The following is a 27,201-nucleotide window of genomic DNA, read 5'->3' as shown; positions in this document are numbered from 1 at the left end:
CAAGGCACCACTGAGAGTTGAACCCAGGATCTCCTGTTTACTAGACAGGTGCTTTAGCCAGCTAAGCCATGGTGCCTGCCTCCGGAATGTGCTTTCAACTGGTCTACTTGATGGTCTAAGACAAGACCTTCATATTTAAAAGTACAGATGTTCCCCATTTTCCACAAGACATGAAGACCTTGAAGTGTCTGGCTCTCTGTGCACAGAAAACCACAGCTGAGTTGACAGAGGGCTTCTAACCAGCGTCTGTGATCATAGAGTGGTTAGTGCTCTGCATTTCAGTCGCGGCAACCTCAGCTCAATTCTGAGTCCTGGTAACCTCTCCATCAGCTCCAGACTTCTCATTTGCCACTTTCCTAGAGTGGTGGGGCGGCTGCCCCCCCACAGGCAGGAGAAAGGTTAAGATGGCCTTGGAGAGGCTGTGCTGAACCCAGCCAATCAGGAAAGGACTTATTGGGAGAGCCAATCAGGAGAAGGCTTGTTGGAGTAGTCCGTATAATTCCCAGGATGGCCAGCAGGAGGCGCCTCAGTGGTGAGGCATGGCCCATTACACCAAGACTTAGCCGCAAGGAAGGATTGTGCTGACAGGTCTTTTCTTTTTATGAAAAGAGAGACAAAAAAGGAGCCAACAGACACACTAGGTTCAGCAAGGAAGGACTGGCAGGCCAAGCCAGGCTCTCCTGGTTCGTAGGAAGGCTACCATCATCAACCTATCAGGAGTTCTGTGCACAGCGAGGCCCCTGCTTTGGTAGAGACTTTTCTCACACCAGCCGTGGTCATACAGTGTTTAGTGCTCTGTGTTGCGGCTTCAATATCCACAGATGCAAGTTCACTTATGGGGACATTTTTCTTCTCTCCACATTTGTCCAGTGCCTCTTTTCAGCACTTGTCACCAAAAAGACCTGTTTCTTTTGCAAGCAATGCATGGCTAGGCAAAGGCAGTCTTCTCCATTTCCTCAAAAGATCGACCAAGCTGTGGGGAGAGGAGACGCATTCAGCCAGGCACCACTGGGTGCTGGATTCTGAATCTCCTCTCTAATCAGCAGATGTCTGTTAGGGGGCTTCCCTTCACTCCCTCCCCTGGTTCTTGTCACACAGCCAGAAATCAGAAGACAAGAAATCCGAAGTGCAGGCCATATGATGTTTACTGGGATTAGTTTCAAGCAAGCATATCCATAGCTCCATATGCCAGCAGCATCTGTTTCCCAGTGGTCTGTTCCCAGCTCTGACACCGCAGACATTTATCCATGTCCTTGTTTCCCCCTCCTCTTTCTTAGCAGGCCCAAATATACCTGCAATGCATGCCCCTCAACCCACCCCTTACAATTTATGGTCACGTTCCATTTTGGAGGGTCGTGAGTATCGGGGCTCAGTGCCACCTTTTTTGTATCCCATGGGAGGTGTAAGAAGTGAGGTTGTGTACCAGTCAAGGCCAGGCTTTTCTTTGGCTTTTAATGTGTCTTATGCCTCCGCCCATCCCCCCTCCTAACTGTTGCTTTACCTTGGCTTGAGAGAGGAGCCAGGTAGCCTTCCAGAGTAAGCTCGCATATTACACTCCCTCCATACCCAGTAACACTTTAGCTCTATCACTTAACTTTTCCATTATACTAACAAACCCATCTGGCTGAGCAGAAGCAATTTACTGTGTCTTTGTTAGCCCGAGATAGAATTTTGCGTTTGATTTTTGATACTCTTATATCCTTGCTAATATGTGTGAACAAAGAACAAACAGGCCTATATACTAACAGGGCCTTGGCCAGATTAGCCACATTGCCGCTCTCTGGGATTTTTGTTCTAACTTCTCCATTTTTTATCTATGACAATTAAAGGGAAGGTGAAAGGAGAGGAACTCTCCATTTTCTGCAAGACCTACAGAGATTGCACTATCAGGGTCTCTGTGCGCAGACACACCCAGCGAATCACAAGGACTTGCGCCACAGGCTTTTGTGTTGCAGCCATTGCAGTCCAAGCAACCACCTTGCCAATGCTCATCACAGCAGCCTTTTCATCAACTGCAGGCTCATGGTTTGACTTTTTCCAATGCTCCTCTGCAAAGAAGCCTTTCTCTTAACAATGTATTAATTAGATTACTGATGGAGGTCTCTTGTGTTTTCTAGAAAAATATAGGAAAAAGTGAGCGGAGGTGGTCATAGAGTGATAGACCTCAAAAGTCATCTAGTCAAACCTCCTCTTCTCAGCCTGATGTTGTTTAACATCTTTATTAATTACCTGGATATAGGAATAGAGAGCATACTGATCAAATTTGCAGATGACTTTGCCTACTATTTTTCTGAGTTGGTTGAAATCCAACTGTCTGACGTCATAGATTCATAGATTCATAGATATTAAGGTCAGAAGGGACCATTCTGATCATCTAGTCCGACCTCCTGCACAACGCAGGCCACAGAATCTCTCCCACCCATTCCTATGAAAAATCTCACCTATGTCTGAGCTATTGAAGTCCTTAAATCATGGTTTAAAGACTTCAAGGAGCAGAGAAGCCTCCCTCAAGTGACCCGTGCCCCATGCTACAGAGGAAGGCGAAAAACCTCCAGGGCCTCTCCAATCTGCCCTGGAGGAAAATTCCTTCCCGACCCCAAATATGGCGATCAGCTAAACCCTGAGCATATGGGCAAGATTCACCAGCCAGATACTACAGAAACTTCTTTCCTGGGTAACTCAGATCCCATCCATCTAATATCCCATCTCAGGGGATTAGGCCTATTTACCCTGAATATTTAAAGATCAATTACTTACCAAAATCATATTATCCCATCATACCATCTCCTCCATAAACTTATCGAGTAGAATCTTAAAGCCAGAGAGATCTTTTGCCCCCACTGCTTCCCTTGGAAGCCTATTCCAAAACTTCACTCCTCTGATGGTTAGAAACCTTCGTCTAATTTCAAGTCTAAACTTCCTGGTGGCCAGTTTATACCCATTTGTTCTTGTGTCCACATTGGTGCTGAGCTGAAATAATTCCTCTCCCTCTCCTGTATTTATCCCTCTGATATATTTATAGAGAGCAATCATATCTCCCCTCAACCTTCTTTTAGTTAGGCTAAACAAGCCAAGCTCCTTCAGTCTCCTTTCATAAGACAAGTTTTCCATTCCTCGGATCATCCTAGTAGCCCTTCTCTGGACCTGTTCCAGTTTGAATTCATCCTTTTTAAACATGGGAGACCAGAACTGCACCCAGTATTCTAGGTGAGGTCTCACCAGTGCCTTGTATAACGGTACTAAAACCTCCTTATCCCTACTGGAAATGCCTCTCCTGATGCATCCCAAAACCGCATTAGCTTTTTTCACAGCCATATCACATTGGCAGCTCATAGTCATCCTATGTCCAGTGCTCTTGTTTTGCTGTTCTCATGTCCTCCTTTCCACAGGACCTTGAATTCTATCAGATCATGATCACTTCCCTCCCACATTCCCAACCACCTTCACATTCTGAACTCATTTACCACTCTTGGTCAAAACCAGATCCAAAATGGATAACCCTCTGGTTGTTTCCTCAGCTTTATGAATCAGAAAGTTGTCTTCTACGCATGCTAAGAATTTTCAGGACATATTACTGTTATAAATATAAAAAGAAGGGTAACCACCTTTCTGTATACAGTGCCATAAAATCCCTCCTGGCCAAAGGCAAAACCCTTTCACCTGTAAAGGGTTAAGAAGCTAAGGTAACCTCGCTGGCACCTGACCCAAAACGACCAATGGGGGGATAAGATACTTTCAAATCTGGAGGAGAGGGGACAAAGGCTTTTGTCTGTCTGTGCGATGCTTTTGCCGGAAACAGATCAGAAATGCAGCCTTCTAACTCCTGTAAAGTTAGTAAGTAATCTGGCTAGAAAATGTGTTAGATTTTCTTTGTTTAATGGCTTGTAAAATAAGATGTGCTGGAGGGAATGTATATTCTGGTTTTAAATGTTTTTTTGTAACTTCAGGTTTTGCCTAGAGGGATTCTCTATGTTTTGAATCTGATTACCCTGTAAAGTATTTACCATCCTGATTTTACAGAGGTGATTCTTTTACCTTTTCTTTAAATAAAATTCTTCTTTTAAGAACCTGATTGATTTTTTTCATTGTTCTTAAGATCCAAGGGTTTGGGTCAGTGTTCACCTGTACCAATTGGTGAGGATATTATTATTGAGTCTTCCCCAGGAAAGGGGGAGTAGGGCTTGGGAGGATATTTTGGGGGAAGACGTCTCCAAGTGGTCTCTTTCCTTATTCTTTGTTTAAAATGCTTGGTGGTGGCAGCATACTGTTCAAGGACAAGGCAAAGTTTGTACCTTGGGGAAGTTTTTAACCTAAGCTGGTAAGAATAAGCTTAGGGGGGGTCTTTCATGCAGGTCCCCACATCTGTACCCTAGAGTTCAGAGTGGGGAAGGAACCTTGACATGGTGGCAGAGTGGTGGGATCATTTTAAACCAGAAGTACAGCCGGATTTTAAGTCCCACTGAGGTTTGAACTCAGATGACAGGAGTCAGAGTCCTGAGGGCTGACCATGGGACCTGCAGCTATTGTTATTTCTGGACACCTGTGTGACCCTGAGCTGGTCGGTTTGCACTCTGCACTCATTGCTTCCCTCCAGCTGCTTCCTCTCTGGGGTCGGTCTCTCTCTCTCTCTCCCCTCCTCTGTCTCTGCTGCAGAAGGAGTGAGAGGCTGGGCTCTGGGAGGGAGTTTGGGTGCTCAGTGCAGACTCTGGGCTGGGACAGGGGGTGGGGGTGAGGGGTTCAGGCTCTAGGAGGAAGTTTGGGTGCTAGGTGCAGGCTCTAGGCTGGGGCAAGGGGTGAGGGGTGCAGGCTCTGGGATGGTGTTTGGGTGCAGGCTCTGGGAGGGAGTTTGGGGACATCAGGGGGTGCAGAGGAAGGGGGTGAAGGCTCTGGGAGGGAGTTTGAGGGCAGAAGGGGGTGTGTGGGAACAGGTGGGGGTGTAGGCTATGGGATGGAGTTTGGGGATGAGAGGGGGTGTGGAGGAAGGGGGTGCAGGCTCTTGGAGGGAGTTTGGGTGCAGGCTCTGGGCTGGGGCAAGGGGTGGGGGTGTAGGAGGGTGTGAGGGGGGCAGGCTGTGGGATGGAGTTTGGGTGCAGACTCCTGGCGGGAGTTTGAGGGCAGCAGGGTGTGTGTGGGAAAGGCGTGGGGGTGCAGGCTCTGGGAGGGGGTGTGGAGGGAGGGGTGCTGCCTCTAGGAGGGAGTTTGGGGGCGGGAGGGGCTGTGTGGGAAAGGGGTGGGGTGCAGGCTCTGGGAGGGGGTGTGGAGGGAGGGGTGCTCCCTCTAGGAGGGAGTTTGGGGGCAGGAGGGGCTGTGTGGGAAAGGGGCAGGGGTGCAGGCTCTGGGAGGGGGTGTGGAGGGAGGGGTGCTGCCTCTAGGAGGGAGTTTGGGGGCAGGAGGGGCTGTGTGGGAAAGGGGCAGGGGTGCAGGCTCTGGGATGGAGTTTGGGTGCTGGGTGCAGGCTGGAGCTTGCAGGCTGAGGTTGTAGGAGGGGGGTGAGGGGTGCAGGCTCTGGGCTGAGTGTGGGGATTCAGGCTCTGGGAGGGAGTTTGGGGATGAGAGGGGTGTGGAGGGAGGTGGTGTAAGCTCTGGGAAGGAGTTTGGGAGCAGGAGGGGGTGGAGTGCATGCTCTGGGATGGAGTTTGGGTGCTGGTGTTAGGATATAGATATTCAGGCCTGTCTGTAAAGGCCTGTACGCTAAGAATTTAGGTGTATTCTTATCACTTGGCTAGTTCTAGAGGTATAAAAGAAAGAATCAAAATCACTGTCTGCCGGCGTAAGGTCCTTCTCTTACTGTGACAGTCTGAGGCCCTGTGCTTAGGCTAGGGCCTTTGGCTAAGCAGCAGGGGCAGCCGTAAGCTGGGAAGCGACCGGTCACCTCCGCACACTCCAAAGTAGTCACATTGAAATAAGGTGCTATTGGGCTGTTAGGAATATAGTCCTGTCCTGATAATGCCTATCGCCTCCAGAGAAAGGGAAGTGCCTAGAAGATGTAAAAGGAAACTTGGTTTGATAGCGTCCTGTCTGGCAAGAACTCACTTACCAATAGCTGGGATGTGAAATCCTCACTTTTGTATTGTTCTGTTGTTATAGTTCCCGCTTTGCTATAAATCTCCCCTCTGTTTTTTCCACCAAATGCATCCGATGAAGTGAGCTGTAGCTCATGAAAGCTTATGCTCTAATAAATTTGTTAGTCTCTAAGGTGCCACAAGTACTCCTTTTCTTTTTGCGAATACAGACTAACACGGCTGCTACTCTGAAACTTTGCTATTGTTTGTCTGTATAATCTCTGTCTGGTTCTGTGATGGTTTCTGTCTGCTGTATAATTAATTTTGCTGGGTGTAAACTAATTAAGGTGGTGGGATATAATTGGTTAGCTAATCATGTTACAATATGTTAAGATTGGTTAGTTAAATTTCAGTAAAATGATTGGTTAAGGTATAGCTAAGCAGAACTCAAGGTTTATTATATAGTCTGCAGTCCATCAGGAAGTGGGGGGGGGGATGGGAACAGGGAATGGGGGTGGAGAAATTAGAATCCTGTTTAGCTAAAGGGGGAAACGGGAACAGGGACACAGGTAAGCCTCTGTGGTGTCAGAGCTGGGAAGGGGGACACTAAGGAACGAAACTGGAATCATGCTCGCTGGAAGTTCACCCCAATAAACATCGAATTGTTTGCACCTTTGGACTTTGGGTATTGTTGTTCTCTGTTCATGCAAGAAGGACCAGGGAAGTAAGTAGGTGATGGAATAAGCCCCCTAACAGCTGGGTGCAGGCTCCGGGCTGGGACAGGGCTTGGGGGTGTAGGAGGGGTGAGGAGCATGCATTCAGTCATTTCATAGGCAGAGTTTTAAAATTTGGGGAACTATTCTTCCTATCATCTTCCCTTTGTAGATTTCAGATGTGTTCACACACTCACACCCACTGAGCTGCACTGTTGCACTCCAATCTAATAGGGTGGTTTCCAAGTTCATAAAAAGAAACAGACAAAAAATAGAAAAAGGAACAAGATTATAAGGGGTTGCATCTCTGCACCTCTCGGTCTTTAGATTCACCTGGAGTAGGAACTGTAGCTGCAGTTTAGGAACCAGGTAATGACATAGATGGTCCAGCACATTGGGCTAGCAGGCTTTTCAGGTACAGGAGACTAGTGAAGGCTGCATAGCCTGTAGATGTGCTTCATTCCCCAGAGGGGATCAGTCCTGGGATCCTGGCAGTCAGTTTCTCTGAGGCTATGTCTACACTGGCAGAGTTACAGAACCAGGAGTTACAGTGCTGCTCAGAGAGCGCTGAAGGGAAACCGCTGTTGTGTGTTCACACTGTCAGCTGCCTGCACAATAGTATGTTCGCACTTGTAGCGGTATTCGGAGTGGTGCACTCAGTATCCCTCTTCGTCTTCTGCCACTAAGAGTTTTGGGAAGGTGGAGGGGGTCGCAGGGCATCCTGGACCCTATCCCAATGCCCTATGATGCATTGCTTCGCCTCCCAGAAATCCCTGTGCTTTCATCCACATTTGGTGCCATCTTTCAATGGTTGGTGTACTGCGCATTCTTTCTCTTCAGGCTGCAGGAATGGATCCTGCACTATTGACCAATATGCTGCTCACTCTTACTTACACGAGTGGCAGTGGCCACTCTAAACTACAAAGGCAAGAGGAGTTCAACATTGATCTCACCATGCATAGTAGCTATGACACGAGATTGCTTATGGCATTCATGGAGGTGCTGACCACAGTGGAACGCCACTTTAGAGCTCAGGAAACAAGCACTAAGTGGTGGGATCACATCATCATGCACATCTGAGATGATGAGCAGTGGCTGCAGAGCTTTCAGATGAGGAAAGCCACATTCATGGGACTGTGATAAGCTCACCACAGCCCTGCAGCACAAGAACACAAGAATGAGAGCTGCCCTGTCGTTGGGGAAGTGTGTGGCAATTGCACAGTGGAAGCTGGCTACTCCAGACTGCTACCAGTCAGCTGTTAACCAGTTCGGAGTGGGAAAGTCAACCGCTGAATGCATGTTGACAGAAGTGTGCTGGGCATTAATTGCATCCTGCTCCGAAAGACTGTGATTCTGGGCAACGTGCATGACATTGTGGATGTCTTTGCACAAATGGGGTTCCCTAACTGTGGAGGGTGATAAATGGCACACATTCCAATTCTGGCAACAGACCACCTAACTACGAAGTATATTAATCACAAGGGGTATTTATCTATGGTTCTCCAGGCACTTGTGGATCACTGTGGGCATTTCACAGACATTAATGCAGGCTGGTCCAGAAAGGGACATGATGCACGCACCTTTCAGAACACTAGCCTGTTCAGGAAGCTGCAAGTGGGGACTTTCTTCCTGGACCAGAAGATCACTGTAGGGGAAAGTTGAAATGCCCACTATGATCCTGGGAGACCCTGTCTATCCTTTAATGCTGTGACTTATGAAGCCATACATGGGGCACCTTGACAGCAGCAAGAAGCAGTTCAACAGCATGCTGAGCAAGTGCAGAATGACTGTTAAACGGGCAAAAGCACACTCAAAGGCCCACTAGTGCTGCCTATATGGAAGGCTGGACCTGGCCAATGGCAATATTCTTATGCTTATAGCCGCATACTGTACTCTCCATAATATTTGTGAAGGGAAGTGTGAAAGCTTCACTCAGGGCTGGACTACTGAAGCTCAGTGTCTGGAGGCTGAATATGAACAGCCAGAGATCAGCACTATTAGAGGGGAGCAGTGTGGGACTCTATAAGGGTCAGGGATGCCTTGAGGCAGCACTTTGAAGCTGAAAGCCACTAATATTTGTTGCTATGCACAGGAGTGCAGTGCTTGTAATGCTAGGAGGTGATTGTGATTGGTGCAGACTATGCACTATGAAGGTTTAAGAAAATTGCCTGTTGCTTTGCAGGGCTGTTTGCTTTCAATTAATGGAATGAAGATTGCTTTCAAACCAAAACTATTCTTTTATTATAAGCAACCACTGGAGGAGAGAGACAAACAAACAAAAAACACATCAACGTTGTGGGGGACAAGGTAAGGATGGGTCCCATGAGGAAGTGAGGTCCTAAGACAGTTAAAGATTTGTGTATGTCCAAGTATCGTATGCAATCTTACTCACTGGAGTACATTGTTGTGGGTACTGTACTTCAAAAGTACCGTGGTGTTGAGTGTAGTGGATACTGGGAGTCTGCAGGGCTGGACTGTGATGGGGCAGGAGTGGAATACAGCAGGTACAGACTGGAGCCAGGAGGTTGATAAGAGTGTGTTGACAGTGTGAGGGGGTGCATGGGAAAGAGTTTTGCAACAGTGGCTGCAGGGGAGGGTGGGCGTACACAGAGCTACTTGGTTTGCAGTGCAAGTAGCGCCTGGAGCATGTCCACTTGGCACTCCATAACGTTTAAGAACCACTCTGTGGCTTCGTTCTGATGCACCACGTTCTCCTTTCAGTCCTCCTTCTCGCTGTCCTGCCACTCCTTCAATTCTTGTTTTTCTTGGAGTGCATCGTGAGATCAAACAGAAAGCTCTCAAGTTCTTCATGGCCGCTTTCTAATTCTGCATAGCTGTTCAGCTGCTGCTAACAAAGAGGGAGGCTGGGCTCCTAAGGTCATATCTGTGAAGCCAAAATGCAACATTTTACAGAAGCACTATTGTTTGCAACACAGACCACTGATGCAATGATTTAAAACACAGCCACTATGCATATATACCTATCACTAACTGGCTGTCCTCAGCCAAGCACACATGAACCACAAGACCCCCAAAATGGTAACAGCAGGGGCAGGGGAAATCACTGTTCCAGGACCATATTGTACACTGGAAACGTGGCTCTTGGGGAGAGACCGCACTGTAGAAGGGGCCTTATAATCATTTGTGTGCTCATGTTTTCCACAGGCTGTCTTCATAATGGAAGAGATCTTGCTGCTGAGGGTGAGCAGGGAAGCAAGGGAGGGTCTTTTCCAAGACTGTGAGGTCTGCCCTGGGCCTTATGCAGCTCGCCTGTGTGCAGCAATGGTCTCCGCCCCTCCCCCGGTGACGGCAGAGTGGCGCAGGAAAGTTACCCTTAATGGGGCAAGAAACAAGGCAGCTCTGCCAAAGAACCTGCAGCAGCAGATTGCCCAGTACATAAGAACATAAGAATGGCCATACTGGGTCAGACCAAAGGTCCATCCAGCACAATATCCTGTCTGACAGTGGCCAATGCCAGGTGTCCCAGGGAGAGTGAACCTAACAGGTAATGGTCTAGTGATCTCTCTCCTGCCATCCATCTCCACCCTCTGACAAACAGAGGCTAGGGACACCATTCCTTACCCATCATGGCTAATAGCCATGAATAGACTAAATCTCCATGAATTTATCCAGTTCTCTTTTAAACCCTGTTATAGTCCTAGCCTTCATGACCTCCTCAGGCAAGGAATTCCACAGATTGACTATGCGCTGTGTGAAGAAGAACTTCCTTTTATTTGTTTTAAACCTGCTGCCCATTAATTTCATTTGGTGGCCCCCAGTTCTTATATTATGGGAACAAGTAAATAACTTTTCCTTATTCACTTTCTCCACACCACTCATGATTTTATATACCTCTATCATATCCCCGCTTAGTCTCCTCTTTTCCAAGCTGAAAATTCCTACCCTCTTTAATCTCTCCTCATAGGGGACCTGTTCCAAACCACTAATCATTTTAGTTGCCCTTCTCTGAACCTTTTCTAATGCCAGTACATCTTTTTTGAGATGAGGAGACCACATCTGGACACAGTATTCAAGATGTGGGCATACCATGGATTTATATAAGGGCAATAAGATATTCTCCTCCTTATTCTCGATCCCCTTTTTAATGATTCCTAACATCCTGCTCACTTTTTTGACTGCCGCTGTGCACTGCATGGACATCTTCAGAGAACTATCCACGATGACTCCAAGATCTCTTTCCTGACTAGTTGTAGCTAAATTAGTCCCCATCATACTGTATGTATAATTGGGGGTATTTTTTTTCCAAAGTGCATTACTTTTCATTTATCCACATTAAATTTCATTTGCCATTTTGTTGCCCAGTCACTTAGTTTTGTGAGATCTTTTTGAAGTTCTTCGCAGGCTGCTTTGGTCTTAACTGTCTTGAGCAGTTTAGTATCATCTACAAACTTTGCCACCTCACTGTTTACCCCTTTCTCCAGATCATTTATGAATAAGTTGAATAGGATTGGTCCTAGGACTGACCCTTGGGGAACACCACTAGTTACCCTCTCCAGTCTGAAAATTTACCATTTAGTCCTACCCTTTGTTCCCTGTCTTTTAACCAGTTCTCAATCCATGAAAGGATCTTCCCTCTTATCCCATGACAACTTAATTTACATAAGAGCCTTTGGTGACGAACCTTCTCAAAGGCTTTCTGGAAATCTAAATACACTATGTCCACTGGATCCCCCTTGTCCACATGTTTGTTGCTCCCTTCAAAGAACTCTAATAGATTAGTAAGACATGATCTCCCTTTACAGAAACCATGTTGACTTTTGCCCAACAATTTATGTTCTTCTATGTGTCTGACAATTTTATTCTTTACCATTGTTTCAACTAATTTTCCCGATACTGATGTTAGACTTACCGGTCTGTAATTTCCGGGATCACCTCTAGAACCCTTTTTAAATATTGACATTACATTAGCTATCTTCCAGTAATTGGGTACAGAAGCTGATTTAAAAGACAAGTTACAATTGTTAATAGTTTCGCAATTTCACATTTGAGTTATTTCAGAACTCTTGGGTGAATGCCATCTGGTCCCGGTGACTTGTTACTGTTAAGTTTATCAATTAATTCCAAAACCTCCCCTAACAACACTTCAATCTGTGACAATGCCTCAGATTTGTCACCTACAAAGGATGGTTCAGGTTTGGGAATCTCCCTAAGATCCTCAGCTATGAAGACAGAAGCAAAGAATTCATTTAGTTTCTCCACAATGACTTTATCGTCTTTAAGTGCTCCTTTTGTACCTTGATCGTCCACAGGACCCACTGGTTGTTTAGCAGGCTTCCTGCTTCTGATGGACTTAAAAAAAAAACATTTTATCATCATCTTTTTGGCTTTTCTTATTACATTTTTATACATAATTTGGCAGTGTTTATGCTCCTTTCAATTTACATCACTAGGATTTGATTTCCACTTTTTAAAATGCCTTTTTATCTCTCACTGCTTCTTTTACATGGTTGTTAAGCCAAGGTGGCTCTTTTTAAATTCTTTTACTGTGTTTTTTTAATTTGGGATATACATTTAAGTTGGGCCTCTATTATGGTGTCTTTGAAAAGTGTCCATGCAGCTTGCAGGAATTTCACTCTAGTCATTGTGCCTTTTAATTTCTGCTTAACTAACCTCCTCATTGTTGCATAGTTCCCCTTTCTGAAATTAAATGCCACAGTGTTGGGCTGCTGAGGTGTTCTTCCCACCACAGGAATGTTAAATGTTGTTATATTATGGTCACTATTTCCAAGCGGTCCTGTTATAGTTACCTCTTGGACCAGATCCTGTGCTCCACTCAGGACAAAATTGAGAATTGCCTCTCCCCTTGTGGGTTCCTGTACCAGCTGCTCCAAGAAGCAGTCATTTAAAATATCAAGAAATTTTGTCTCTGCATTTTGTCCTGAGGTGACATGTACCCAGTCAATATGGGGATAACTGAAATCCCCCACTATTATTGAGTTCTTTATTTTGGTAGCCTCTCTAAACACCCTTAGCATTTCATAGTCAGGTAGCTGATAATAGATACTGTTATATTCTTATTAGAGCATGGAATTACTATCCATAGAGATTCCATAGAACATGTGGATTCATTTAAGATTTTTACTTCATTTGATTCTACATTTTCTTTCACATATAGTGCCACTCCCTCTGCCTCCCATGACCTGTTCTGTCCTTCCGATATATTTTGTACCCTGGAATGATTGTGTCCCATTGATTGTCCTCACTCCACCAGGTTTCTGTGATGCCTATTGTATCAATATCCTCCTTTAACACGAGGCACTCTAGTTCACCCATCTTATTATTTAGACTTCTAGCATTTGTGTACAAACACTTTAAAAACTTGTCACTGTTAATTTGTCTGCCCTTTATTGATGTGTCAGATTCTTTTCTATAAGAATGTTTCTAGTCTGATCTGGCCCATACTTTATCCTCTTCCATCCTCTCCTCCTGACTAAAACCTAGAAAATCTCTATCACTTGACTCTTCTCTAAGAGAAGCCTCTGTCCGATCCGAGTGCTCCTCTGCAGCAATCAGCTTTCCCCCATCTCTTAGAGTTTCATGTAGATATCTGGGGCAGCTTCCTGTGAAGTGAGGGAGTCTATCAACATCCTATTCCACCACTCAGACTAGGCATGTGGTGGTAAGCACATCATACAGACTCAAGCCTGCTTTCTGCAACCCTCCTGCCCCCAACAACTCGCTTCAGTGATTCCCAAAATCAAAGCCACTTACCAGAGGCCTCCTCTCCTGTTTGTGCTTTGCCAAGCTCTGAAAGCTGTGACTTGCTAGCCTTCTCCAGGGTAGAGAAGAACTCCTGACTGCATGCATCTCTGACCTCTGAGTCATCCTCTGCCTCAGGGTCCCCATCCCCCTCCACATCCTCATCCAAGATTTTCTTTTCCTGGCTCGGTCCATTCTCGATTGGCATGCAAGCCACCGAAGTATCAACAGTGGCCTTCGCAATGGAGGGGGGGTCACCACTGAGTATCGCATCCAGCTCGTTGTAGAACCGGGAGCTTTTGTGCGCAGCACCAGGGGAAGTGGTTGTCTCCTGTGCTCTGTGATAGGCGTTCCACAGCTCCTTCACTTTTACCCTGCAATGCAGTGTGTCCCAGTCATGGCCCCTTTCTCTCATGCATTGTGAAATCTGTCTGTTATCATAATTCCTACGGCTGCAGCACAGCTGGGACTGGACAGCCTCCACTCCCCAAACGATGATGAGGTTCAACAGCTCGGCATTGCTCCAAGTGGAGGATCGTCTGGTGCTCAGAGCAGGCATGGTCACCTGGAAAGATGCACTGAGACCACTGCATGAGTCACTGAGCAAACACGAAGGGGACTTTCAAAATTCCCAAGGAATTTAAGGGGTGGGGTTCACAATTGGTCATTGAGGGCAGGGCAGTAGTGTTCAAACCGACGACCAGAGAGGCGAGAACAGGGATTGTGGGACACCTCCCAGAGGCCAATCACAGCGCTGTCATCGACCAGGGTGTCTACACTGGCACCGCGGCGCTGTAGCCCTGATGCAGACAGTTCTACGCCGCTCATCAGGGTGTAGTTTTTTTACAGTGCTGCAACTGCGCAGTTTCTGAGCACTAAGTGGCTTGGCAGTTTGTAGAACTCCAAGGTTACACTGCAGAAAGCTCCTTTCCTATGCAGAAACTTGCCAGTGTAGACAAGGCCATAAAGGACTTACATAAGAACACAAGACTGGTCATACTGGGCCAGACCAATGGTCCATGGAGCCCAGTGTGCTGCTTGAGAGTGACCAGTGCCAGATGCATCAGAGGGAATGAACAGACCAGGTTTGTTGACCTACAAGGTGAGGGTCTTTCACCCTTACCTTTAGTGTTGTTGACTCCTACTTACCCTATTTTACCACACCTCCCCCGAGGTCCCTGGGCAAATCAGGTGTGAACCACTCCTTTGATACAGACATGTCCCAATCCAGCTGAATTGAGGCAGACTTTGGGCCTATGTCAGTTTGGAAAAGGCCCACTTAACCCAGCTGGTTTCTTATAGTATCTGTTGCTGTGAAACGCATGTAGTGTGGATGTGTGAACCCCAAAGATATTAAACATGAAAGAAACACAAGGCCAGTTCTGAGGAGGTTTTCAGAGCCAGGCCTGAGAGTTAAAACGTTGTGCTCCAAAGGAAAAGGGGCCTGGTTGCGAAAACAAAAAAATTAAATTAAAAACCAAACAAAAAAAAACCAGGAAAGCTACCATCACCATTTTAGATTTTGACATCTCCTGCCTGATGTGACATCTTTGCTTTACAAACAAGAGACCTGGGGAACTCTGTGGCTGTTACCCTCTAACTGGATAAAAGGTTACACATCTTGTCTCGAGTAATTTTCCTCTTTTAATGGAAGATTTATTTTAAAATTTATCAAAATAAATTCCCTTTTAAATAGAAATAATTACAGTCTATACTGGGTCACTAGTCTCAAATACTATTTCACTCACATATTCCCCCACTCTAATTCCTTTGGAGTGAGGCTTTAATTCCAGAATTAGCCACCATTTTCTATATAATAGGAGGGGGCAGGGAGAGAACTAGAAGAAAAGCTGAATTATATTGTAACACTTAAAGTCATCACATAATCAGCCTCTTACATTACACTAATTAAGTTCATGTTTGTCACTGATAATTTATTCAAAGATTACAAAATATAAACCTATAGGGCAGTTTTCTCTTAATTCCCATTTCCACCCAGTGAGCTTTGTGTGAAGTCACATTCTGCAATAACCTAGGAGCCTTCCACTTCTGGGAGAAGACCCGGGAGACATGAACTCACAGAAGTGTGGGTGGAAAGGGTCTCACACTATGTGGGAAGGTTGCATCATGAGAAAACCCACCTTCACACTTTTTCCATTTTCACACTTTCTAATCTTTCAGAGTAGCAGGAGGTGGAGAAGTTATACAAATGCACAAGATTAAGAGCAAAACTAAGAGACCAAACCCCAGAGTCAGGACTCAGCATTCATGTATCCTGCAGTCTGAACTTGGAATCTGATACATTCCCCCATTGGCTACCATCATTTGCCCAGCGTGGAAGTGCTTCTTGTCCAACAAGGCAGCCAGATTGGGACCCATAGGCATGGAATGACTCTGAAGGAATCAGCTGTTTCTCTATGTGCTTCACGAACCTTTGGATCCAAATGGTAAACACAGTTGTTTCCAATTTAATCATGGCATCCTTTAGGAGTGTGATCAATGCCACTTAACTAGGGAGCAACATTCTAAAAATACTTTACCTGGGCCATAGGTCACAATAGCGTCCATCTCTGGGGTGAAAATCAACCACGTGTACCTGCAATTTCTACCCGAGTTCTTGCCAAATCTTTGACCTGACTTGGAGTAATTTTACACTTCTCTGGTGTAGAATTCTTCACCAACCACACAACATACTAGTTGCGATAGTGAGGTATAAATTCCCCAAATATGCCCTTTTATTTCTTTAATCTGGTGGCACACGTTTAAATTAGGGACTAAATTCAGGTGCGTCTTAGAATCCCTGTAAGACGCCAAAAGTCATTAAAAATAGGTATCTTTTTGCAGCTCTATCACATTCAACACGGATTTCATTTTCTACACATTTGTAGCATCTCCCAAGGGTGAGCTGAACAGAAATATCACTTCCATTTTCCCCCCATCTCTACCTAAATAGGGATTGCATTTCCCAAATAATAGGCAACATGCACCTGATTAGAAAGGAGATATCTTCAGGAGCAACCTCCAGCAGAGCCTGGGCCACAACTGCTTTGGGAGCCAAATGCATGAGTATTTTGCTTAGTTCCAAGTCATTTACTAGGGTATCCTCTTCCCAGCCCTTTAGAAAAAATATTGACCTAACCAATTGAACAACAGGGGGATTGGGATGGTGATGGGGAATAAGGGAATCCCTCTGACTTACTGTATCTTCTTCTGTTGTTAGGGAAAAACGTCATTTCACCCTCTCTATCCCTGCCCTGTTCCTGCTCTTTGTTATAGTTCAATATGTTTTAAGTGAGGAAAATGGTGGTAAAAATATCTGCTCCCCAGCACAACCTGAAGCAACATCAGAGCAACTGTGAATGAAAGAATTTGTTCCCAAAAGGGAGAACTTGATAACTAACACTTGCTTTGAAATAGGGGAACAGTATAACCGTGATGCTCATGGTTTGTTTAAACTAGGAAAAGTGGTGGGAGTCAAGGTCAGGTCAAGGGGAAAGGTAATGCCAACCACTGCACCTGCTCTACAACAATTGTCTTTTTATACCAAGATCACTAACTTGAGCAGCCAACGCCATGTACAGTCCTACTGGATGTATGGCACAGATAGTTTTTTGCCTCAGTGTAGTTTTTGGGCTCAAAAAACTCTCTCTCTCCCACCTGGAGCTGATGAACATTCCTGGCTGGAGACACACTCCTATGACTCAAAAGGAAAGGAGTTGATAGAAAAGATCACAAAGAAGGGTGAGCTGCAAAAGGCAGAAGCAGGCAACTCCTGTGGAGGAGCTGAGAGACCACGGTGAAGATGGTGCAAAGATCACTCTGTGGAAATTAGCAAACGTGATTAAAAAAAAAAAAATCAAATCTTTGGCCAGCTCTAATCCAGGCATTTGTTACAGTTGTCTCTCACATGGATTTTCTGATGTCTAATAAGGTTTGAGCTGTGATTGAAGCTTTTCCCACATTCAGAGCATGTGTAGGGCATCTCTCCTGTATGGATTCTCCGATGTGTGATAAGGTGTGAGCTCCGACTGAAGCATTTCCCGCACTCAGAACACATGTAGGGTGTCTCTCCTGTGTGGATTCTACGATGTCTGATAAGGTGTGAGTGCTGATTAAAGCTTTTCCCACACTCAGAGCATGTGTAGGGCGTCTCTCCTGTGTGGATTCTACAATGTGTGATAAGATTTGAGCTCCGATTGAAGCTTTTCCCACATTCAGAGCATGTGTAGGGCATCTCTCCTGTATGGATTCTCTGATGTACGATAAGGTTTGAGCTATAACTGAAGCTTTTCCCGCACTCAGAGCATGTGTAAGGTGTCTCACCAGTGTGGATTTTCTGATGTCTATTAAGGTTTGAGCTCTGATTGAAGGTTTTCCCACACTCGGAGCACGTGTAGGGTGTCTCTCCTGTGTGGATTCGCTGATGCGAGAGGAGGGTTGAACTATCAGTGAAGCATTTCCCACACTCAGAGCATCCATAAGGTTTCTCACCCGTGTGGATTCTCTGATGTTTGATAAGGTTTGAGCTCCAACTGAAGTGTTTCCCACACTCGGCACATATGTAGGGCGTTTCTCCTGTGTGGATTCTACAGTGTGTGATAAGGGCAGAGCTCCGACTGAAACTTTTCCCACATTCAGAGCACATGTAGGGTCTCTCTCCTCTATGGATTCTCTGATGTGTGAAAAGGTCTGAGCTCCCATTGAAGATTTTCCCACACACATGGCATATGTAGCTTGTCTCTTCCAAGTTGATGCTCTCGCATGTAATAAGGTCTGAGTGGCTACTCAAGTTTTCCTCTGGCCTCTGCTGAGTCTCACAGGCTTTTGCTTTTTCTGGGTGTTCACAACTCCCGGAAACATTCCCTTTGGATCTTCCTGATAACGTCCCATGTGGTTCAACTTGCTCAGGATCTTCCTGATGGAGTTTCTCCTCCTCATTCTCACTCACCATCCCATCACCTGATGGGAGACAGAGAGAATCCAGACATAGGTCACTACCTGCTCCAGAAAGAAAGGAAATCTCAGAGACAGGAATGGTAGAAGGGATGAACAAGCCAAAATATGTGCAGGAGAGATCAAACCTATCAGGAGAGGATTTTTCTCAAACCCTTCCCCAGAGGAGACAGGAAGGGATCAGTTTTGGTCCGCATCTCACCAGAACACTCAGGGGAAAGTGAGATCGGGGAGGGACCTGTTGCCAGTTGTCAGTCAGAATAGGTGGGAAGCCATGAGTGACATCTGCCTAATGATTCCACATCTGCAGGGAACAATCCTGAACTTGGAAAGCTCACAAGGTCTTTGTAGGGCATCTCAAATGCTTCTTGTATTTACTGACAGTTTTTGAGTTGGTTTAACCAATTCCTCACCTGTGCAGGCAGCTCTTGGGAGCACTTCTTTCTCAGAGCCCTGGAGGTCTGGGACCCACGGCTCTTCCCCTCGTTCCAGCTGCGAGTTCACATCAGGTTTGGAAACTGGAAACCCTACTCAAGGCAAAGAAAACAAGGGAGGTCAGTCGAAAGTGTTGGATACTTGTCACAAGGAATATTCCATGGTTTTAACACCAGCTTATTTTTAAATAGCAACATCCCAAGGTCTGCTTCCTTGGCTCACAGTGCCAGGAGAGTTATTATTATAAATCATATTCATTACCTTAGTACCTAAAGACCAACTAACAATGGGTCCCCATTGTGCTAGGCAGAGTACAAACACAGAATAGTAGATGGCCTGTGCCCTGAAGAATTTACAATCTAAATAGACAAGACAGACACAGAATGGGGGGGAAGGGGTAGAACCCACTATTAGAATACAGATATTCAGGACTGCCTGTAAAGCCTGTACTTTAAGAACTTATGTGTATTTTTATCACTCAGCTAGTTACAGGGGTATAAAAAACAAAGAATCAAAATCACAGTCTGTCTGTGTATGGGCCTTCTCTCACTAGGATGGTCTGAGGCCTTATTCTTAGGCTAAGGCCTTTCACTAAGCTGCAGCGGGCAGCCATAAGCTGGGAAGCCAACGGTCACATTGTCACCATCCCAAACCAGTCACACTGAAATAAGGTGGTATTGGGCTGATAGGAAGATGATCCTGTCCTGATAGCGCCCATCACCACCAGTTAAAGAAACAGATCTTAAGATAGTTAAAGAAAACTTAGTTTGGTAGCATCCTATCTGGCAAGAAATCACTTATCAGTGGTTGTGAAACCCTCATTTCTCTATTGTTTTATCTTTATGGCCCCCACTTTTCTATTGTTAATCTGTCTGGTTCTCTAATGGTTTCTGTCTGCTGTACAATTAATTTTGCTAGGGGTAAGTTAATTAGGGTAGTGGGATATAATTGGTTAGGGAATTATGTTACAATATGTTAGGATTGGTTAGTTAAATTTCAGTAAAATGATTGGTTCTCAAGGTATAGCTGAGAATATTACTATATAAACTGGTGTTAAATGGGGAGGGGAGGAAAATTGGAATTATGTTTGTTAAGGGGGGGGGGGAGAAAACGGGAACAGGGACACAGGCAAGGCTCTGCCGCGTCAGAGCTGGGAACGGAACACTGGGGAACAGACTCTATGGGCGTATAGAGATACGCCTGACTGGTGTGAAGGGCTTTGGAATATGCTTGCTTGGAAACTATCCCCAATAAACATTGCATTATCTCACCAGGTTGCAGCCAGACACATTTCTTGGATCAGCACCTACACCAGGAAGGCTGATGATGATTGCTGCGCCTTAGTGGAATGAGCCATCATGATAGTTGTCAGGGGCACTTTCGCCAGTTCATAAGAGTAGTGGATGCAGGCCATGATCGAAGACAAGATTCTCTGGGCAGACACTGGGCAACCGTCAATCCTGTCTGCGACAACAATGAACTGCATTGACTCTCAGAACAGCTTTGTTCTATCTATGTAGAAGGCCGGCGTCCATCTGACATCCAGGGTATGCAGCCTGCATTCTTCATCCATCGCATGAGGCTTTGAACAAAAACCCAGTAAGCATATGTCTTGACCGGTATGAAACTGGGAGACGAGCTTGGGTAGAAGAGACTGGTGCAGACACAGCTGGACCTTGTCCTTATAGAAGACCATATAAGGCGGCTCCAGTGTGAGTGTCCTGATGTCAGACACTTTACGGGCCGAAGTTATAGCGACCAAGGAGACCTTCAAGGAGAGAAGCAGGAAGCAAAGGGTTCAAAACGGGGATCCATAAGCCTTGACAGCACAAGATTCAGGTCCCAAGGGGAGACCAGGTCTCAGACATGAGGGTAGAGGCGCTCCAGACATTTCAAGAACCGCGCGCTGTCATGGAATGGGCGAAGACTATTTTTTTTTTTTTTTTTTTTTTAAAAGGGTTGGAAGAGACTTCAGGAGGTCATCTAGCCCAACACCAACTAAGTCATCCCAGCCAAGGCTTTGTCAAGCCGGGCCTTAAAAACCTTTAAGGATGGAGATTCCACCACCTCCCTAGGTAACCCATTCCAGTGCTTCACCACCCTTGTAGTGAAATACTGTTTCCTAATATCCAACCTAGACCTCCCCCACTGCAACTAGAGAGCATTGCTCCTTGTTCCGTCATCTGCCATCACTGAGAACAGCTGAGCTCCATCCCCTTTGGAACCCCCCTCCAGGTAGTTGAAGGCTGCTATCAAATCCCCCCTCACTCTTCTCTTCTACAGACTAAACAATCGCAGTTCCCTCAGCCTCTCCTTGTAAGTCATGTGCCCCAGCCCCCTAGTCTTTCTCGTTGCCCTCTGCTGGACTCTCTCCAATTTGTCGACATCCCTTCTGTAGTGGGGGGGAGGGGCCAAAATTGGACGCAATACTCCAGATGTGGCCTCACCAGTGTCGAACAGAGGGGAATAATTACTTCCCTCGATCTGCTGGCAATACTCCTACTAATGCAGCCCAATATGCCATTAGCCTTCTTGGCAACAAGGGCACACTTCTGACTCTTATCCAGCTTCTCAGCCACTGTAATCCCCAGGTCCTGCCTTGAAATGGAGGATGGAACGAAGAAATGGCCACCAGGTGTACCCTGAAGAAAGATAGCGACAGGCCCTGGATCTTAAGGTGCAGCAAAGGTCCAGGATGTGCTGCAGCGGGGCCTCTTCAGCACAAATGTGTCAGAGGCCCAACACATGAACCTCTTTCACTGTGGCTACCTATGTAGCCAAGTGGAGGGTTTCCTGCTGCCCAGCAGGACCTGCTGGACACCCTCGGAGCACTGCCATTCATCCCTACTTAGCCACGCAGAAGCCAAGCTGTCAGGTGCAGCATCACCAGGTACAGATGCAGCAGATTTGTGTGGTTCTGGGACTAGAGATCCGGCAAAAGAGGCAGTTGCAGCGAGTTGGCCACTGAAAGACTCAACAGCATGCCAAGCCAGTGCTGACAAGGCCATGTGGGGAGTATGAGGATGACATTTGCTTTGTCTTGCCTCATCTTTAGCAGGACCTTGTGGATTTAAGGCACCAGCGGGAAGGCATACATCAGCGCTCCCAACCACTGAATCAAGAAGGCAACTCACAGGGAACTTTTGTCCCTTCCCTGCAGGGAACAGAACACATGGCACTTTCTGTTCTTCCTGGATGCAAACAGGTCCACCTGTGGGGGATTAGGTTGTTCACCTCCGGATAGAGTGACCATTTGTGGTGAGACGAGAAGGCCCTGCTGAGGTGATCTGCCAGGTTGTTCTTGGTTTCAGGCAGGCAGGTGGCTACCATGCTGCACACAAAATTCCCAGAGGTTGAGCACCTCCCAACAAAGGGCCGAAGACCTGGCACCGCCCAGCCTGTTGGTGCAATACATTGCAGTGGTATTGTCCATCAGGACCTGCATGTCCGAGACCAGGGTGAGTGATGGGGATGGGATCATCAAGGAAACTCCTTGCAGTACCGACTTCAGATCTACCCACCAGTCCAGGGATGAGAGGTCGTGGCTCGGCACCGTGACCACTCGATCCAGGGCTTGCCTGCTGGGGTTATAGACTGAGGCTAGCCATGCTTGCAGATGCCGCAGATGAAGTCGAGCATGGCTGACCATGTACATGCACGCGGCCATGTTGTCCATCAGTCGCAGGCATGTGTGGGCTGTGGTGAGCAGGTGGCTCTTTACGTGGGAAATCAGATCCAACATGGCCCAAAAATGCATATTTGGAAAGCAGGCCCTAGCTTGTGAGTCATCAAGAACCGCTCCAATAAATTCTATGCATTGGACTGGAGTCAATGTGAACTTTTCTGTGTTTATTAGCAGACCCAGGTCAATGCAGGTGGAGCACACCAGATTGAGGCTCCTTCGCACCTGCCCCAGAGACCTACCCTTGATGAGCCAGTCTTCGAGATACAGGAAGATCTGGACACCTCAAACTGTCAGGTGAGCTACCACTGGTGTCATGCATTTTGTGAACACTCTGGGAGCTGAGGACAGGACAAAGGGCAGCGTTGTGAACTGGAAGTGGCACCCGGCCACCATGAAACACAGGAAACACCTGTGTCCAAGGAATATGTAGACATCAAAGTAAGCATTCTTTAAGTCGAGAGTTGCATACCAGTCTCTTGGATCCAGGGAAGGGATGATGGAGGCTAGAGAGACCATGTGAAACTTCAACTTCTTGAAAGACTTGTTCAGGCGAGTCAGGTCTAGGATGGGTCTTAGGCTCCCTTTGACCTTCAGGATTAGGAAGTAGCAGGAGTAGAATCCTCTTCCTTATATTTCCCAAGGAACTTCCTCCACAGCCCCCAAGTCCAGGGGCTTTTCAACCTCCTGAATGAGGAGTTGCTAGTGAGAAGGGTCCCTGAAAATGGACAGGGACGTGAGAGGGAGGGGCAGCCAAAAATTGCAGAGCATAGCCCTGAGCTATTATGTTCAGGACCCAGGAGTCCAACATAACCTGCAACCAGGCCGAACGGTAGCAAGAGAGGTGATTGAGGAAAAGTCAGGAAGGATCCAGGTGGCTGACTGGTGCGTCGCTCTTAGGCGCACCCTCAAAATGAGCATTTTTGGTCCCCTAGATGTTTGGCAGGTTCAGGTTACACAGACGAGCAGAAGGAAGAAGGAAGTTCCATAAACAGACAGTAATAATTCCCCTCCCCCCCTTCACATTGGCAACAGGGAGCCCTTTGGGGAGGTGCTTTAAGAAGGTACTGGAGGGGAGTATGGAGCAGGAAAACTCCCTGGCAGTGGGGAGGAGGCAGCAGCAGGGGTAGGCAGGTGGCTGGGGGGAGCTGCGTTGGGGGTAGTAGTAGCCAGGACTGTGTAACCTTGGGCTGGACAGTCTCCAGTGGGGATGGCAGGTGGCTGGGGGGAGCTGCGTTGGGGGTAGTAGTAGCCAGGACTGTGTAACCTTGGGCTGGACAGTCTCCAGTGGGGACTTTTTCCTCCCGTTTCCCCCTTCCTTGCCTTGTTGCTGGCAGAGAATAGCCACCGCATCCCACCCCACAGGCAGCTGGCTCTCAGGGCTCTGCAAGCTGCACCCCTTTAAGCCCCTTCTCATTGGGGGAATGATTCGGGGCAATTTCCCAAAGAAAGAAAGAAAGAAAATCTGCTGCAGGTCAAACTTCCCAAATCCGAGATCGTCAAATGAACCTGGGAGAACGAGAGAGAAAACGGGGCAAAATCTGAGAAGGAGACCAGAGGAAGGGTCAGCCATTGCTCCTTCGGCACCGACCCTCCATAGCGCCCTTGCCGCTTTTACCCCCGAGAGGAGACTTCCTCCCTCCGGCTCCTGCCCATGGGGCCACGGTAGGAAGCGGTGGCCCGGGGCGCTGAGCCGAGCTGTCCGAGGCGAGGGGCTGGAAGCCGGGGAGGGCAGGTGGGCCTGGGCTCCCCGACCTCAGCGCTTCTCAACCAGGGGGGGCACGTACACCTGGGGGCACACGGGGGTCCTCCAGGGGGGTCCATCAGCTCTCCCAGGCGTTGGCCTAGTTTTAGGACAGCTACAGGAAAAGCACCGGCGGCCTCAGGGCGAACTGAAGCCCCCCCCCCGACCCCGACCCCGACTCGCACACAGGGCTCCGCACGCCGGGGGCGGCCGGTGTCCCCCCCCCCGCCGATGTATCGGGTCATTGTCTGGTGCCAAGGGGACGCTCCCCAGCCCGGCTCGGACCCCGGGCGGGGGGGGGGGGGCGGCAGGGACAGTGACCCGCTGCCCGACACCGGCCCCGGGACTCGCCCCCCCCCCGTTGCCAGCAGCTGCGCGGGGTCCCCCCGGGCGCCGGGGCCGGTCGCTCCCTCTGGAGCCCCTGGCTCTGGCCAAGGGGAGGCGGGGCGGGCGGGGCCCGGACCCCGGGCCAGAGGCCCCGGGGCGGAGGCAGCCCCGGCCCGCGCTCCCCGGCTCCCCCCCCCGCAGCGCAGCGGCGGGGCCCAGGGGCGGGGCCGCGAGGGACCAGGCCCCGCCCCCCGGGACCCCAGAGCCCGCCTGAGAAGCGGGAAGGCGCCGGGGGGGGGGGGGGCTGCGGGCGCGGCGGGTCCAGAGGCGCCGGCTGGGGGAGGGGCGTGGGCCGGGGAGAGTCAGGCTGACGCCGGCGCCCTCCCTTACCTGTGCTGGGGCGGGCGGAAGCGCCCCCCGGGGCAGGCTGGGAGATGTAGTTCCTGACTCTCCCGGGAGCGGAAGTGACGTTCAGGGGGGGGCCGAGGACGAGCCAGGTTGCGGAGGCGCGCGGCTCTGCCTGGCTCGTGCGGGTCGGTTGGAGCCGCTGCCGGGGCCGCAGGAGGGTTTTGTCTCGCTCGGCTCTGGGCATGCGCAGATGCGGAGGGGGCGGGGGAAGGAGAGTCGGGCATGCGCAGAGGCAGAGCTCGCCTGCGGGGCTGCGCTGAGCCGAAGGGTCTGAGCCGGGGAGACCTTCATTAACCCCCCCGTGCCCGGTCCGGGCCCTGCTCCCGCTGCAGCCGCCCTGGGGCCGCCCCGGGCTCCGCCCGCCCCGCTGCGGAGCTGCAGCCTCCAGGTACGGGAGCGAGCCCCGGGGGCGGGGCTGCTCCCTTGAGCATGCTCAGTTCACCCGCTGAAGCCACTGCCCTTCCCCCTGCCCTTATTAGCCCTAAAATTCTGCTCACTGCTATTTACAGGGGTTAAAAAGGGGCGAATGGGAGCAGGGGGGTGCCCAGGGTCGGAGCAGGGGGCGGAAATTTACTGGTCAGGGGCATCAAGCAGCTGGAGGCAGAATTAGGAGAGGGCCAAAGGGCAAAATCAGGGCTGGTGGGGAGGAGCAGGAGATAAGCTCGGGGTGAGGCGCTGACAGAGGGCAAAACCTGGCACAGACAGGGTAACAGTTACCCCAGTGGGACTGAGACCCCAGTGTTTGCAATGTGGGGGGGAGAGGGGCTTTTTTTATTTCCCCTCCCACAGCCGGTATCAAGTGGAGTGCCCCAAGGGTCGGTCCTCGGGCCAGTTTTGTTCAATATCTTCATAAATAATCTGGAGGATGGTGTAGATTGCACCCTCAGCAAGTTTGCAGATGACACTAAATTGGGAGGAGAGGTAGAAAGGCTGGAGGGTAGGGATAGGATACAGAGGGATCTAGACAAATTAGAGGATTGGGCCAAAAGAAATCTTAGGAGGTTCAACAAGGACAAGTGCAGAGTCCTGCACTTAGGACGGAAGAATCCCATGCACCACTACAGATTAGGGACCAAATGGCTCGGCAGCAGTTCTGCAGAAAAGGACCTAGGAGTTACAGTGGACGAGAAGCTGGATATGAGTCAACAGTGTGCCCTTGTTGCCAATAAGGCCAATGGCATTTTGGGATGTATAAGTAAGGGCATTGCCATCAGATCAAGGATGTGATCGTTCCCCTCTATTCGACATTGGTGAGGCCTCATCTGGAGTACTGTATCCAATTTTGGGCCCCACACTCCAAGAAGGATGTGGAAAAATTGGAAAATGTCCAGCGGAGGGCATCAAAAATGATTAGGGGATTGGAACACATGACTTATGAGGAGAGGCTGAGGGAACTGAGATTGTTTAGTCAGAAGAGAAGAGTGAGGGGGGGATTTGATAGCTGCTTTCAACTACCTGAAAGGGGGGTCCAAAGAGGATCGATCTAGACTGTTCTCAGTGGTGGCAGATGACAGAATATGGAACAATGGTCTCAAGTTGCAGTGGGGGAGGTTTAGGTTGGATATTAGGAAACATTTTTTCACTAGGAGGGTGGTGAAGCACTGGAACGCGTTACCTAGGGAGGTGGTGGAATCCTCTTCCTTAGAAGTTTTTAAGGTCAGGCTTAACGAAGCCCTGGCTGGGATGATTTAGTTGGGGATTGGTCCTTTGAGCAGGGGGTTGGACTAGATGACCTCCTGAGGTTCCTTCCAATCCTGATATTCTATGATTCTACCTCTCAGCATCGGCTTCCCAAGGCTGGGTTCTTAAAGGCACAGGCATCCCACTGCCTTGTCAATGCAATTCCTCTTTGTCTTATCTAACCTATGGAGGCTGTGTCTACACTACAAAGTTCAAGGCCCTGGCACGGGTGCCAGTGCTCCTGGTAATCCACCTTGACGAGGGGATTAGCTCTGAGCACTGGGAGCTGAGCCTGTCCGCACTAGCTCTTTAAAGCGCTCAAACTTGCTGTGCTCGGGTGGGTGATTTTTCATACCCCTGAGCCAGCAAGTTAGAACACTTTAACTTCCCAGTGTAGATAATCCCTGAGACTTAATTCAGTGAAAAATTTTACATATATCCCCTCAGAAACAAAAAATCCCTCATCACTCTATCTGATTGCATAGAGTCTCCTAGCAGTTTCCCAAGTTGTCTTATCTCCTGCTGGGATTGCCTGAA

The 27,201-nt window shown here is 48.3% G+C and overlaps 4 protein-coding genes, 1 non-coding gene and 1 pseudogene across 7 annotated transcripts in view; 2 read left to right on the top strand and 4 right to left on the bottom strand.

Moving 5' to 3' along the window:
* LOC119849428 (zinc finger protein OZF-like) overlaps positions 1 to 27,201 on the bottom strand; it is a 776,365-nt gene that overhangs the window by 177,359 nt on the left and 571,805 nt on the right. The window lies entirely within an intron of this gene.
* The window catches only part of LOC119849371, a 1,398,949-nt pseudogene that overhangs the window by 831,040 nt on the left and 540,708 nt on the right, over positions 1 to 27,201 (top strand).
* LOC119849376 (zinc finger protein 420-like) overlaps positions 1 to 27,201 on the bottom strand; it is a 3,142,523-nt gene that overhangs the window by 2,779,851 nt on the left and 335,471 nt on the right. The gene's annotated exons all lie outside the window — the stretch shown is intronic.
* On the bottom strand, positions 3 to 76 carry TRNAT-AGU. Its single transcript has one exon. It is a non-coding gene; the product is annotated as a tRNA-Thr (tRNA).
* Positions 8,932 to 15,464, bottom strand: LOC122455400. Its single transcript, XM_043503895.1, has 2 exons — positions 13,448 to 15,464; positions 8,932 to 9,599 (listed from the first exon to the last, which is right to left on the bottom strand). The coding sequence occupies exons 1-2, from the start codon at positions 13,992 to 13,994 to the stop codon at positions 9,523 to 9,525; spliced, it is 624 nt and encodes a 207-aa protein (XP_043359830.1). The 5' UTR covers positions 13,995 to 15,464; the 3' UTR covers positions 8,932 to 9,522.
* The window catches only part of LOC119849401 (zinc finger protein 883-like), a 273,312-nt gene continuing 271,369 nt past the window's right edge, over positions 25,259 to 27,201 (top strand). The window contains exon 1 of the mRNA XM_043503852.1: positions 25,259 to 25,372. The gene's annotated coding sequence lies outside the window, so the exon portion shown is untranslated. The remainder of the gene's footprint in view (positions 25,373 to 27,201) is intronic.

Source organism: Dermochelys coriacea, chromosome 28 (assembly GCF_009764565.3).
Source record: "Dermochelys coriacea isolate rDerCor1 chromosome 28, rDerCor1.pri.v4, whole genome shotgun sequence".
Lineage (NCBI taxonomy): Eukaryota > Metazoa > Chordata > Testudines > Dermochelyidae > Dermochelys > Dermochelys coriacea.
The sequence above is the reverse complement of the archived record's forward strand: the minus strand, read 5'-3'. Positions and strand labels throughout refer to the sequence as shown.

Coding starts and splice junctions, on each gene's coding strand:
- LOC122455400 (XM_043503895.1), bottom strand. CDS start 13,994: ATGCCTGCTCTGAGCACCAGACGATCCTCCACTTGGAGCAATGCCGAG. Junction 9,600..13,447: donor AACAGGAGAGGAGGCCTCTG/GTAAGTGGCTTT, acceptor TTGGCTTCACAG/ATATGACCTTAGGAGCCCAG.